This window comes from Schistocerca nitens, chromosome 10, assembly GCF_023898315.1.
Source record: "Schistocerca nitens isolate TAMUIC-IGC-003100 chromosome 10, iqSchNite1.1, whole genome shotgun sequence".
Taxonomy (NCBI): Eukaryota; Metazoa; Arthropoda; class Insecta; order Orthoptera; family Acrididae; genus Schistocerca; species Schistocerca nitens.
In genome coordinates this window covers 28,659,571-28,674,704 of record NC_064623.1, presented here as the reverse complement: position 1 = coordinate 28,674,704, position 15,134 = coordinate 28,659,571, and the positions used below count along the sequence as shown (strand labels likewise).

At 45.7% G+C, this 15,134-nt stretch overlaps 1 protein-coding gene across 1 annotated transcript in view; it reads right to left on the bottom strand.

Moving 5' to 3' along the window:
* The window catches only part of LOC126210522 (uncharacterized), a 29,124-nt gene extending 25,951 nt beyond the window's left edge, over positions 1 to 3,173 (bottom strand). Inside the window, exon 1 of the mRNA XM_049939769.1 lies at positions 3,086 to 3,173. Within this exon, the coding sequence (XP_049795726.1) occupies positions 3,086 to 3,090 (5 nt within the window). The 5' untranslated portion in view covers positions 3,091 to 3,173. The remainder of the gene's footprint in view (positions 1 to 3,085) is intronic.
* Between the last annotated feature and the right edge of the window lie 11,961 nt (positions 3,174 to 15,134).

The following is a 15,134-nucleotide window of genomic DNA, read 5'->3' as shown; positions in this document are numbered from 1 at the left end:
GAATAAAACCTTAACTGAACATTGACTATTTCAGTTTTTATGTAACTACTGTTTCTTGTTTTGTAACAGACAGGGCGACAACTATGTAGAATGAAATTGTTCTGTAGGTTGGTTCACTGCTTTTGTTCTTTGCTGGAATCTAACAAGACTCTGATTGCATACATAAAGAAAGTGATCATTACGAGGTTAGCGCCCAATAGGTATGCAACACACCCGACATACAGGTATTGTGGGTACTACCTTAACTGACTGGAGCTACTAGTAAAACTACAGTAGTCTATGGAAACCTACAGTAGTTTTACAACTCTGGTCGTCTAACGTTCGTGTTGGAAATGATGTGAGATGGGAGAGGGTCAAATCTTGTGCTGGCACACAGTGTGCTCCTGGCCTGCTTGTAAATCACCAAGGGCGCCACTGAGCTTAACGTCCCCATCCAATGGACGGATGACCATCATATTCCCTCACTTCGTGACACGTTGCTCCGAGTTTTTGGAATTTAATCCAATATATTGTAATTTGAGGAGATGGGACCTGGACAAACTGAAAGAACCAGAGGTTTTAGAGAGCGTCAGGGAGAGTATTAGGAAACGATTGACAAGAATAGGGGAAGGAAATACAGTAGAAGAAGAATGGGTAGCTTTCAGAGATGAAATAGTGAAGATAGCAGAGAATCAAGTAAGTAAAACGAAGAGGGCAAATAAAAATCCTTGGGTAACAGAAGAGATATTGAATTTAATTGGTAGAAGGGGAAAATATAAAAATGCAGTAAATGAAGCAGACAAAAAGGAATACAAACGTCACAAAAATGAGATCGACAGGAACTGCAAAATGGCTAAGCAGGGATGGCTGGAGGACAAATGTAAGGATGTAGAGGCCCATATCACTAGGATTAAGATAGATACTGCCTACAGTAAAATTAAAGAGACCTTTGGAGAAAAGAGAGCGACTTGCATCAATATCAAGAGCTCAGATGGAAACTCAGTTCTAAGCAAAGAAGGGAAAGCAGAGGCTCTGAGCACTATGGGACTTAACATCTATGGTCATCAGTCCCCTAGAACTTAGAACTACTTAAACCTAACCAACCTAAGGACATCACACACAACACCCAGCCATCACGAGGCAGAGAAAATCCCTGACCCCGCCGGGAATCGAACCCGGGAACCCGGGCGTGGGAAGCGAGAACGCTACCGCACGACCACGAGATGCGGACAGGGAAAGCAGAAAGGTGGAATTAGTTCATAGAGGGTCTATACAAGGGTGATGTTCTTGAGGACAATATTATGGAAATGGAGGAGAATGTACATGAAGATGAAATAGGAAATATGATACTGCGAAAAGAGTTTGACAGAGCACTGAAAGACTTGAGTCGAAACAAGGCCCCGGGAGTAGACAACATTCCATTAGAACTACTGACGGCCTTGGGAGAGCCAGTCCTGACAAAACTCTACCATCTGGTGAGCAAGATGTGTGAGACAGGCGAAATACCCTCAGACTTCAACAAGAATATAATAATTCCAATCCCAAAGAAAGCAGGTGTTGACAGATGTGAAAGTTACCGAACTATCAGTTTAATAAGCCACGGCTGCAAAATACTAACACGAATTCAATACAGACGAATGGAAAAGCTGGTAGAAGCCGACCTCGGGGAAGATCAGTTTGGATTCCGTAGAAATGTTGGAACACGTGAGGCAATACTGACCCTACAACTTATCTTAGAAAATAGGTTAAGGAAAGGCAAACCTACGATTATGGCATTTGTAGACTTAGAGAAAGCTTTTGACAATATTGACTGGAATACTCTCTTTCAAATTCTGAAGTTGGCTGGAGTAAAATACAGGGAGCGAAAAGCTATTTACAATTTGTACAGAAACCAGATGGCAGTTATAAGAGTCGAGGGGCCTGAAAGGGAAGCAGTGGTGGGAAGGGAGTGAGACAGAGTTGTAGCCTATCCTCGATATTATTCAGTCTGTATATTGAGCAAGCAGTAAAAAAAAAAAATAAAAGAAAAATTCGGAGTAGGTATTAAAATCCATGGAGAAGAAATAAAAACTTTGAGGTTCGCCGATGACACTGTAATTCTGTCAGAGACAGCAAAGGACTTGGAAGAGTGAAAGGAGATGAACATCAAGAAAAGCAAAACGAGGATAATGGAATGTAGTCGAATTAAATCGGGTGATGCTGAGGGAATTAGATTAGGAAATGAGACGCTTAAAGTAGTAAATTAGTTTTGCTATTTGGGGAGCAAAATAACTGATGATGGTCGAAGTAGAGAGGATATAAAATGTAGACTGGCAATGGAAAGAAACGCGTTTCTGAAAGAAGAGAAATTTGTTAACATCGAGTATAGATTCAATTGCCAGGAAGTCGTTTCTGAAAGTATTTGTATGGAGTGTAGCCATGTATGGAAGTGAAACATGGACGATAAATAGTTTAGACAAGAAGAGAATAGAAGCTTTCGAAATGTGGTGGTACAGAAGAATGCTGAAGATTAGATGGGTAGATCACGTAACTAATGAGGAGGTACTGAATAGAATTGGAGATTAGAGAAATTTGTGGCACAACTTGACTAGAAGAAGGGATCGGTTGGTAGGGCATATTCTGAGGCATCAAGGGATCACCAATTTAGTATTGGAAGGCAGCGTGGAGGGTAAAAGTCGTAGAGGGAGACCAAGAGATGAATACACTAAACAGATTCAGAAGGATGTGGGTTGCAGTAGGTACTGGGAGATGAAGAAGCTTGCACAGGATAGAGTAGCATGGAGAGCTGCATCAAACCAGTCTCTGGACTGAAGACCACAACAACAACATATTGGCGCAAGGACTGGTGATGAGAAACCTTACGACACTACTCCTACCCTTGCTGGCCAAATACTGGCAGTGAAAATTTTATCCACAACGAGGATTCGGACATTCCTACCAGCGAATTAGCAGCCACCCCACAGGTGTGCGTTACCAACCTCAGCTACAGAGGCACGTAACATGTTCTTATAAATGAAGGTGAACTGCATGTGATGTAAAACTCTCTCAAATTGCAGTACGATTAAGACAACAAATTGGACACACAAGATTAGCATAATATACGTACCCCATGCCCAACCTGCTACTGTTCACCCGTTCACGTCGAGATGCTAGATTCAGTCATCACAGCACGAGTTCCTCCTATTTTATTCAAGATGGCCTAATCTTATCGTTTCCGCTTATCTCCTTTAGAGACCACACCCTGCTCTCTCAAATGTTCGAAACATATCCCGCTAGATAAGACGAGGAAGCCGGCCGTGGTGGTCTAGCGGTTCTAGGCGCTCAGTCCGGAGCCGCGCGACTGCTACGGTCGCAGGTTCGAGTCCTGCCTCGGGCATGGATGTGTGTGATGTCCTTGGTTAGTTAGGTTTAAGTAGGTCTAAGTTCTAGGGGACTGATGACCACAGATGTTAAGTCCCATAGTGCTCAGAGCCATTTGAACCATTTTAAGACGAGGAAATAAAACGGTTCGCCAACTGATACAGACGAAACGCAGTGAAATTAATATTTCTCTTTAGTCTCCTTGCTAAATGAAGAAAATCAATAATAAGTCTCCAACATGAGCATTCTGCGTGTTTGTGATGCATCCAGTCCATAAAAATTATAAAACTAGATGTACACTGCAGGTTTTTCCCAGTCGCCTAGGATTCAATCGACATGGTTACGGTTCCAGAAGACACGCTGCAGGCGATCTCCTGCGAAGGGATTCAAGTCGGTCGTCTGCTGCCATAGCCCATTAACGCTTAATTTCGCCCCACTGTTCTGGCGGATGTTTCACGCAGTGTTGCTTGTCTGTTAGCACTGACAACTCTACACAAACGCTGAGGTCATTAAGTGAAGGGCTGGGTTGATTTGGGGGAACAAGACAAAGCTGCGAGGTCATCGGTCTCACCAGATTAGGAAAGGATGGGGAAGTGAAGTCGCCCGTGCCCTTTCAAAGAAACCATCCCGGCATTTGCCTGAAGCGATTTAGAGAAACCACGGAAAACCTAAATTAGGATGGCCGGACGCGGGATTGAACCGTCGTCCTCCCGAATGCTAGTCCAGTGTGCTAACCACTGCGCCACCTCACTCATCCGTTAAGTGAAGGCCGAAGGCCACTGCATTGTCCGTGGCGAGAGGTAATCCCTGAACTTCGGTATTCTGAGCACACTCTTGACACTGTGGGTCTCGGAATAATGAATTCCCTAACGATTTCCGAAATGGAATGTCCCGTGCTTCTAGCTACAGGTACCATTCCGCGTTCAAAGTCTTTTAATTCACGCCGCTTGACCATAAAGTTGGAACCTTTCCACATAAATCGCCTGACGACAAACGACAGATCCGACAATGCACTTCCCCTTCATACCTTGTGTTTGCCATACTACTGGCATCTGTGTTTGTGCAGATCTCTCTATCGCATGATTTTTGTCACCACACTGTATGTATGTACATAAGTATGTATGTATGTTCCACATGTTCCCCTAAGCCACTGGACCGATCTGAACCAAACTTCGTACACATATCACTTACTGTTGAAAATCATCGCTGTTGTGGTAAGAACCACCTACCTATCAAATGGGGGAGGGGGGGGGGGGGGAGGGAATAAGTGCAGCCTATGACGAGCGTATAGCCAGACTTTACCATCCAACATTTGGGAATGAGAGCACTTACTGAGCTGCAACAAATTTTACACACAATTTCAAATCCTTATGAAACCTTTCATCGCTCGCAACCCCCACAAAATGATGAAAGGAAAATAGTTAATAGCTTACTATATTTTCCCCGTTTATGCAGTAAAATTTCGGCATGAAGCATCACTTTTTAACTTATTTCTTCTTTACTACTAACTGTACTCACGACAAAGTTTTGAGACAGTATTCACATATACCACTCAATGTATGAGCTAAAAAATATTTCATTTTGCGAATTCAGGAAATACGACGTCATGAAAACTGAGATGCGTGAAAAACTGCCGCATCATTCATGACTTTTTATTTTATTCCCTTTTTGCTACCAACTCTGTTCACAACGCATTTCGCAGACAGTAGTCGCAACGCCACCTTACGTACCTGCAAAATTACGTACAGGACATAGTTCATAAACATTCAGCTGCGTGAAAATGAAACTGCAGGGCGAAATTCGCTGAACATAAAGGTGAAATATTTGTATAAATACGCCTAAAATATATTAAATACGTGTGAAATATATTTGATATTTGTGTACACAGGCAAAGCCAGTGCTAAAAAGCTCATCCTAAAACCCTGGAATGATTTCAACCAAATTTTTTTCAGATCGTAAGTGATATGTATTGCAAATTTGGAACACATATTCCTTTCGATATTAAAGTAATTCTGTGTGGGTAAGAGCCACCGGCGTCCTATTGGGGTGGAAGTGATAACATGGTGAGAGAAGAGGGTTGAAGGAGTTGACAAACAGCGAGGGGACAGGGGGAGATGGACACAGATAGGAGAGAGGAGAAGAGAGGTGGGAGTGGCAAATGGACAGAGCGAGGAAGCAAGGAAAGACAGGGGGGGGGGGCATGGACAGAGGAACAAAAGAGAACGGACTTAGACAGGGAGGAGGAAAAGACTGACAGAGAGAGGAGGAACTGAACAGAGAGATGGAAAATGAACAGAGAAAGAGAAGCAGAGGGGGTAGACAGAGAGAAGGGAGAAAAGATGAGCAGAGACAGGAAAGAGAAGGAGATGAACGGTGGGGAGGGAGGCAGAAGGAGATGGACAATGCGAGGGGGAAGGAGGAAATTGACTAATAGAAGAGTTGAATGAATACATACCTGGGCAACTCTGGGAATTTAGCTAGTAATACAATAAAACATTGTAGTTCTTTAATGTGGAACCCTCTTCTTCAAATGCAAATGTCCTTTCTTTGGAAACTACCCTCACACATCGTTTGAATGTGTAAGTGTGCATGAATGTGCAAACTGTTTGCGAAGTGGTTGTGTTACCATAGATGAAACAGACCAACGATGACGTCATTATACGGAAAGCATCATGTCAGTCAGCTGAACGTTGGAGAGCGCTTGCAGGCAGATTATGCAGTAAAGGTCAATTTTTCGTCGCTGTAGCTTCATCAGCCGATTTATATATATATATATATATATATATATATATATATATATATATATATATATATATATATATATACACTCCTGGAAATGGAAAAAAGAACACATTGACACCGGTGTGTCAGACCCACCATACTTGCTCCGGACACTGCGAGAGGGCTGTACAAGCAATGATCACACGCACGGCACAGCGGACACACCAGGAACCGCGGTGTTGGCCGTCGAATGGCGCTAGCTGCGCAGCATTTGTGCACCGCCGCCGTCAGTGTCAGCCAGTTTGCCGTGGCATACGGAGCTCCATCGCAGTCTTTAACACTGGTAGCATGCCGCGGCAGCGTGGACGTGAACCGTATGTGCAGTTGACGGACTTTGAGCGAGGGCGTATAGTGGGCATGCGGGAGGCCGGGTGGACGTACCGCCGAATTGCTCAACACGTTGGGCGTGAGGTCTCCACAGTACATCGATGTTGTCGCCAGTGGTCGGCGGAAGGTGCACGTGCCCGTCGACCTGGGACCGGACCGCAGCGACGCACGGATGCACGCCAAGACCGTAGGATCCTACGCAGTGCCGTAGGGGACCGCACCGCCACTTCCCAGCAAATTAGGGACACTGTTGTTCCTGGGGTATCGGCGAGGACCATTCGCAACCGTCTCCATGAAGCTGGGCTACGGTCCCGCACACCGTTAGGCCGTCTTCCGCTCACGCCCCAACATCGTGCAGCCCGCCTCCAGTGGTGTCGCGACAGGCGTGAATGGAGGGACGAATGGAGACGTGTCGTCTTCAGCGATGAGAGTCGCTTCTGCCTTGGTGCCAATGATGGTCGTATGCGTGTTTGGCGCCGTGCAGGTGAGCGCCACAATCAGGACTGCATACGACCGAGGCACACAGGGCCAACACCCGGCATCATGGTGTGGGGAGCGATCTCCTACACTGGCCGTACACCACTGGTGATCGTCGAGGGGACACTGAATAGTGCACGGTACATCCAAACCGTCATCGAACCCATCGTTCTACCATTCCTAGACCGGCAAGGAAACTTGCTGTTCCAACAGGACAATGCACGTCCGCATGTATCCCGTGCCACCCAACGTGCTCTAGAAGGTGTAAGTCAACTAACCTGGCCAGCAAGATCTCCGGATCTGTCCCCCATTGAGCATGTTTGGGACTGGATGAAGCGTCGTCTCACGCGGTCTGCACGTCCAGCACGAACGCTGGTCCAACTGAGGCGCCAGGTGGAAATGGCATGGCAAGCCGTTCCACAGGACTACATCCAGCATCTCTACGATCGTCTCCATGGGAGAATAGCAGCCTGCATTGCTGCGAAAGGTGGATATACACTGTACTAGTGCCGACATTGTGCATGCTCTGTTGCCTGTGTCTATGTGCCTGTGGTTCTGTCAGTGTGATCATGTGATGTATCTGACCCCAGGAATGTGTCAATAAAGTTTCCCCTTCCTGGGACAATGAATTCACGGTGTTCTTATTTCAATTTCCAGGAGTGTATATATAATGATGAAGTCAATGCAGCGATGGATTTCGCAAGAGAAAATTTGAAAAGAAGTAATATGTTGAGCCATGTGTCAGGTTGTCTCAAAAATACTAATTTTCTTCTGACATACTTTTTGAGATAAGGACACTGAATTAGGTACCGTAAAAAGTGTATCCGGAAGAAACTGTAATAAATGTTTCAAACCCTATTCAGAGCTGAAGGAAGATACACACTTAGGTATTAACAAGGAAGGCAGTGAAATACACTAAAACTCGTTTCTACCTTCTACTGGCAGAAATAAAAAAACCTGACGCGTCCCCAGGATATCAACCAGGGCCAGCTCTGTACCGGGTGGAGGACCGACAAATCGTGCCATCGCCCAGGGCGGGATGCGTTGCGGCTGGCAAATTCTGAAATTTCACCATGGATCCAAAGTGATGAACGAAACAAGACAACGAAAGTTTCGTATACATGAAGAAGTGCGAGAAAAACTTGTAAATACATATTACTCTTCAAATCTAGCGTCTCACTGCAAACTACGGTATTGTGAAAAAGATGACAAGAGAAGCTTTTGGAATTGGTCGCCTTGGTTGCGTCTTTAAAAATAGCAAAGATCGCCACTGGCAGTGTTGAGAGCTCTGTTTCTACCACGTGCCTACGCAACACTTGAACTGTGGCCTAGCCAAGTCAGCCAGAAAGCGGCCACAGAACTGAATTCCTTCAGTACCTACACTGAAGAGCCAAAGAAACTGGTACACCTGCCTAACATGACGTAGGGCTCCCGCGAGTGCGCAGAAGTGCTGCAACAGGCCGTGGCATGGACCTGATTAATGTCCAAAGTAGTGCTGGAGGGAACTGACACCTTGAATCCTGCAGGCCTGTCCTCAAATCCGTAAGGACACGAGGGGGTGGAGATCTCTTCTGAACAGCACGTTGCAAGGTATTCCAGATATACTCAATAATGTTCAGTGGAAGTTTTTAACCTCGGAAGAGTGTTCCTGGAGCCACTCTATAGCAATTCTGGACATGTGAGGTGCCGCATTACCCTGCTGGAATTGCCCAAATTCGTCGGAATGCACAATGGACATGAATGGATGCATGCGATCAGACAGGAAGCTTACTTACGTGTCACCTCTCAAAGTCATATCTAGACGTGTCAGGGGTCCCATATCTCTCCGACTGCACACTACCCACACCACTACAGAGCCTTCACCAACATGAATAGTCCCCTGTTGACATGCAGGGACCGTGGCTTCATGAGGCTGTCTCCATACCCGTACATGTCCACCCGCTTGATACAATTTGAAACAAGACTCGTCCGACCAGGCAACATGTTTCGAGTCATCGACAGTCCAATTTCAGTGTTGACGGGCCCAGGAGACGCGTAAAGCTTTGTGTCGTGCAGTCATCAAGGGTGCAAAAGTGGGCCTTTGGCTCCGAAAGGTCATATCGATGATGTTTCGTTTAATGGTTCGCACGCTGACACTTGTTGATGGTCCAGCATTGAAATCTGCAGCAGTTTGCGGAAGGGCTGAACTTCTGTCACGTTGAACGATTCTCTTCAGTCGTCGTTGGTCCCGTTCTTGCAGGATTTTTCCCGCCCGCAGCGAAGTCGGAAATTTGATGTTCTGCCGGATTCCGGATATTCACGATACAATCGTGAAATGGTGGTATGGGAAAATCCCACTTCATCGCTACCTCTGAGATGCTGTGTCCCATCGCTCGAGCGCCGAATATAACACCACGTTCAGACTCGCTTAAATCTTGATAAGCTGGCATTGTAGCAGCAGTAAGCGATCTAACAACTGCACCAGACACTTGTCTTATATAGCCGTTGCCGACCTCAGCACCGTATTCTGCAAGTTTACATATCTTTGTATTTGAATACCCATGCATATACCAGTTTCTTTGGCGCTTGAGTGTAAAATGCACGAACTGTTTATCCAGTTTCGTCGTGCTTCACACTCTTTGCGTTTCAACAACTTTGTCTGGCATTTAACTGTTAGTTTTCGGTACAATAGATGGAAATGCTTCCGAATCTGCTTGTTTTGAGCCATAAATCACAGTAATGGTATGTCGGAAAGCATGCCTTCTCGATATTCCGCTAAAGCTGTTTTTCCTTTATATACTACGGACACACTAAATACACACTGGGTATTTATAGACGTTTTTCCCAAGAAGTAAAGCATTTATCTGTAAGTCACTAGCTGTCCTGCGACTTTCCTCCTTGTACAACAGAAACGACGACGATTTCGTCGACAACGCAGTACTCATGTGTGCCGCTTGCTACGGATCTCATACCGCGCCCTCCCCATTGCTCAGCGAACGAGAAGAAGTGAGCACATTTTTCGCTATATACTCGACGTGTGACATAACTTAATTTTAGTTGCAGAATTAATTCTGGACTTACGTCACAAAGACCTACGAGTAAGTGTGTATGTAAAAATAAAACGTTATGGATAAATGACAGCCCTGGTATCATCGTCAACAGAGACATAATTGACCGACGCTATACTACTGCTTTTGTACTTAACCATTAAATACGTCTTTTCGTTTGGTCTGCTGAAGTCTACTGCATGGAACAGAGACGAGCTGGACTGTGAAACATTAAACAATATTTGACGCTGTGTTGTGTTGCTGTTCCGACCGTAGGCTGGTGCAGCATACATCCATTTGGACCTGCTTACTGTGTTACCCCTTGGTCTTCCTTTACAGTTTTTAGCACTCGCACATCCACGTCGTTGATCCTGGATCACGCTAAACGTACACTATGTGATCAAAAGTATCCGGACACCTGGCTGAAAATGACTTACAAGATCGTGGCGGCCTCCATCGGTAATGCTGGAATTCAATATGGCGTTGGCCCACCCTTAGCCTTGATGACAGCTTCCACTCTCGCAGGCATGCATTCAGTCAGGTACGGCGGGTTTCTTTGGGGAATGCCAGCCCATTTTTCACGGAGTGCTGCACTGAGGAGAGGCATCGATGTCGGTCTGTGAGGCCTGGCACCAACTCGGCGTTCCAAAACATCCCAAAGACGTTATGTAGGATTCAGGTCAGGACTCTGTGCAGGTCTGTCCATTACAGGCATATTACTGTCGTGTATCCACCCTGCCACAGGCCATGCATTATGAACAGGTGCTCGATCGTGTTAAAAGATGCAGTCGCTATCCCCAAATAGCTATTCAACAGTGGGAAACAAGAAGGTGCTTAAAACATCAATGTAGCCGGCCGCGGTGGTCTAGCGGTACTAGGCGCGCAGTCCGGAACCGCGCGACTGCTACGGTCGCAGGTTCGAATCCTGCCTCGGGCATGGATGTGTGTGATGTCCTTAGGTTAGTTAGGTTTAAGTAGTTCTAAGTTCTAGGGGACTGATGACCACAGATGTTAAGTCCCATAGTGCTGAGAGCCATTTGAACCAAAACATCAATGTAGGCCTGTGCCGTCATAGTGCTACGCAAAACAACAAGGCGTGCAAGCCTCCTCCATGAAAAACACGATCACCCCATAACGCCACCGCCTCCGAATTACACACTGGCAGATGACATTCGCCATTCCCACACCCTGCCATTGGATCGCCACGTTGTGTACCGTGATTCGTCACTTCACCCAACGTTTTTTCACTGTTTGCGCTCCATACACCAAACGAGGCGTCTTTTGCATTTACCAGCATGATGTGTGCTTATAAGCAGCCACACGAGCTGAAATCCAAGTTTTCTCACCTCCCACGTAACTGTCATAGTACTTGCAGTGGATCCTGATGAAGTTTGGAAATCCTGTGTGATGGTCTGGATAGATAAGTGCCTATTCCACATTAGGACCCGCTTCAACTGTCGGCAGTCTCTGTCAGTCAACAGACGAGGGCGACCTGTACGCTTTTGTGCTGTGCGTGTCCCTTCAAGTTTCCACTTCACTGTCACATTGGTAACAGTGGATCTAGGGATGTTTAGAAGTGCGGAAATCTCGCGTACAGATGTATGACACAAGTGATACCCAATAACCTGACCACATTCATAGTCCGTGAGTTTCGCGGAGTGCCCCATTCTGCTCTCTCTCGATGTCTAATGACTACTGAGGTCGCTGATATGGAGTACCTGGCACTAGGTGGCAGCGCAATGCACCTATCATGAAAAACGTATGTTTTTTGGGGTGTCCGGATACTTTTGATCACATAGTGTAGTTTCTAACCAGACACTGAAACCCTTTACCATATTATTGTGTACAATCAAATCTGCAACAGTTGAGTAAATTTAGACCATAAATATCAACCATTAGATCACAAAGGTTTATATTTACATCGTATATGAAACGTAAGCTCAAATTCGCAAGTTCTTAATTAAAATAACAGGCACCCTTGATACTTGTCGATTACAGCGCCATCTACCGCGAATGGAAAAGGGTGCCTGTTATTTTAATTAAGAACTTGCGAATTTTTTTGGCGTAGAATCTGAATACCCACTTAAAATGGGGGAGGGGGGGTTCCACTTGAGCATACAAAGTTGACCCCGACTACGCAGGAGGAGAACTTACGATGTGGCCAGTTGTAGCACAGACGGATGTCCCCTTCACTAATCATTTCACCTAGAACAGGTTTTTCATGCGATGCGTCGTTTTCGAGATGTTGGTGTCTGGGCTAGAGGCATATACAGGGTTATTACAAATGATTGAAGCGATTTCACAGCTCTGCAATAACTTCATTATTTGAGATATTTTCACAATGCTTTGCACACACATACAAAAACTCAAAAAGTTTTTTTAGGCATTCACAAATGTTCGATATGTGCCCCTTTAGTGATTCGGCTGACATCAAGCCGATAATCAAGTTCCTCCCACACTCGGCGCAGCATGTCCCCATCAATGAGTTCGAAAGCATCGTTGATGCGAGCTCGCAGTTCTGGCACGTTTCTTGGTAGAGGAGGTTTAAACACTGAATCTTTCACATAACCCCACAGAAAGAAATCGCATGGGGTTAAGTCGGGAGAGCGTGGAGGCCATGACATGAATTGCTGGTCATGATCTCCACCACGACCGACCCATCGGTTTTCCAATCTCCTGTTTAAGAAATGCCGAACATCGTGATGGAAGTGCGGTGGAGCACCATCCTGTTGAAAGATGAAGTCGGCGCTGTCGGTCTCCAGTTGTGGCATGAGCCAATTTTCCAGTATGTCCAGATACACGTGTCCTGTAACGTTTTTTTCGCAGAAGAAAAAGGGGCCGTAAACTTTAAACCGTGAGATTGTACAAAACACGTTAACTTTTGGTGAATTGCGAATTTGCTGCACGAATGCGTGAGGATTCTCTACCGCCCAGATTCGCACATTGTGTCTGTTCACTTCACCATTAAGAAAAAATGTTGCTTCATCACCGAAAACAAGTTTCGCACTGAACGCATCCTCTTCCATGAGCTGTTGTAACCGCGCCGAAAATTCAAAGCGTTTGACTTTGTCATCGGGTGTCAGGGCTTGTAGCAATTGTAAACGGTAAGGCTTCTGCTTTAGCCTTTTCCGTAAGATTTTCCAAACCGTCGGCTGTGGTACGTTTAGCTCCCTGCGTGCTTTATTCGTCGACTTCGGTGGGCTACGCGTGAAACTTGCCCGCACGCGTTCAACCGTTTCTTCGCTCACTGCAGGCCGACCCGATGATTTCCCCTTACAGAGGCATCCAGAAGCTTTAAACTGCGCATACCATCGCCGAATGGAGTTAGCAGTTGGTGGATCTTTGTTGAACTTCGTCCTGAAGTGTCTTTGCACTGTTATGACTGACTGATGTGAGTGCATTTCAAGCACGACATACGCTATCTCGGCTCCTGTCGCCATTTTGTCTCACTGCGCTCTCGAGCGCTCTGGCGGCAGAAACCTGAAGTGCGGCTTCAGCCGACCAAAACTTTATGAGTTTTTCTACGTATCTGTAGTGTGTCGTGACCATATGTCAATGAATGGAGCTACAGTGAATTTATGAAATCGCTTCAATCATTTGTAATAGCCCTGTATTTCAGTGCCAGCTAAGGTTTATAACTTTATTTGTCCAACGTTGTTCATAGGAGCTCAAACACTTTTATGCATGTTGGCACAGTTCAGTGTCGGCACCATTTGTAGCTCGAAAGATATGGAAAAGCTATTCGATTTCTCGCCACATGTAAGCAAAACAGTTGTTATGGCTTCCACTGCGGCGTAGACATCTACCAGATCTCGAATCATTGTTGTGTAAACAATGTCCTTGATAAACCCCAATGCACTGAAATCCAGTGGGGTCAGATCAGGCGACCATGTGGGCCAGACGACGGGATCCAACATGATAGTCGGGGTGGAGGCACTATTATGCTGGAGAAAGGGATCGATAAGCATTTGTGAAACCGCACATTTCGCCAATATGTCTAGAAGGGTGTGCTCTGTGACTGCCATGCGACTCAGCACTGTTCTCGAAGAGTGTCTGTCGATTGCGTATTTACCCTAGAACACAAAAGTTTTGTTCCTTCGTTATAAGGATTTGTTTGTGTATACCTCTAGCCCGGACATCCTGAACATGCATAATGATTCAGGTGCTCCTCCCAATAGGTTTCATGCAACCCGCAACACTTTCAAAAAACCGGGTGTGAGATTTTCATGTTGGAGGCCATGGCTTTCGAGTTATTCAAGAAAAACGCGTTGGAAAATCATTTTTGTTCGTTTTTATTTAATAATTCGAAAACTATGGCCTGTAGTGGAAACGTGTCTCAGTACAAAGTTTAGCTACATTATATTTCCAACAGAAAGCTCTACTTCATATTGCTGTAGGACTAACTGCTTCTAGTGAGTGAGAGAATATGAAAACCTACCAAGTGGTATTTGAAGATATTGCAGGTTGCATCAAACACATGGGTAGGAGCAGTTCAATCACCCTGTATATACACACGTCAAAAAACGTTTTGCATCACCTCGGTTCCGAGAGTTTCGGAACCCGTACAGAAAATTGGAATAGAGATAAACATTAAGATCATATCCGCCCTTTTTATTGCTCATGAAAACCATACATCGCACGTTGTACCACCACACAGCGAGACCTTCAGAGGTGGTGGTCCAGATTGCTGTACACACTGGTACCTCTAATACCCAGTAGCACGTCCTCTTGCATTGATGCATGCCTGTATTCGTCGTGGCATACTATCCACAAGTCCATCAAGGCACTGTTGGTCCAGATTGTCCCACTCCTCAACGGCGATTCGGCGTAGATCCCTCAGAGTGGTTAGTGGGTCACGTCGTCCATAAATAGCCATTTTCTATCTATTCCAGGCATATTCGATAGGGTTGATGTCAGGAGAACATGCTGGCCACTGTAGGCGATCGATGTCGTTATCCTGAAGAAAGTCATTCACAAGATGTGCACAATGGGGCGCGAACTGTCGTCCATGAAGACGAATGGCTCTCCAATATGGTCCCTGGGTTGCAGTATCAGTCAGAGGATGGCGTTCATGACATCGTACAGCTGTCACAGCACCTTCCATGACCACGAGTGGCATATGTCGGCCCCACATAATGCCACCCCAAAACAGCAGGGAACCTCCATCTTGCTGCACTCCATGGA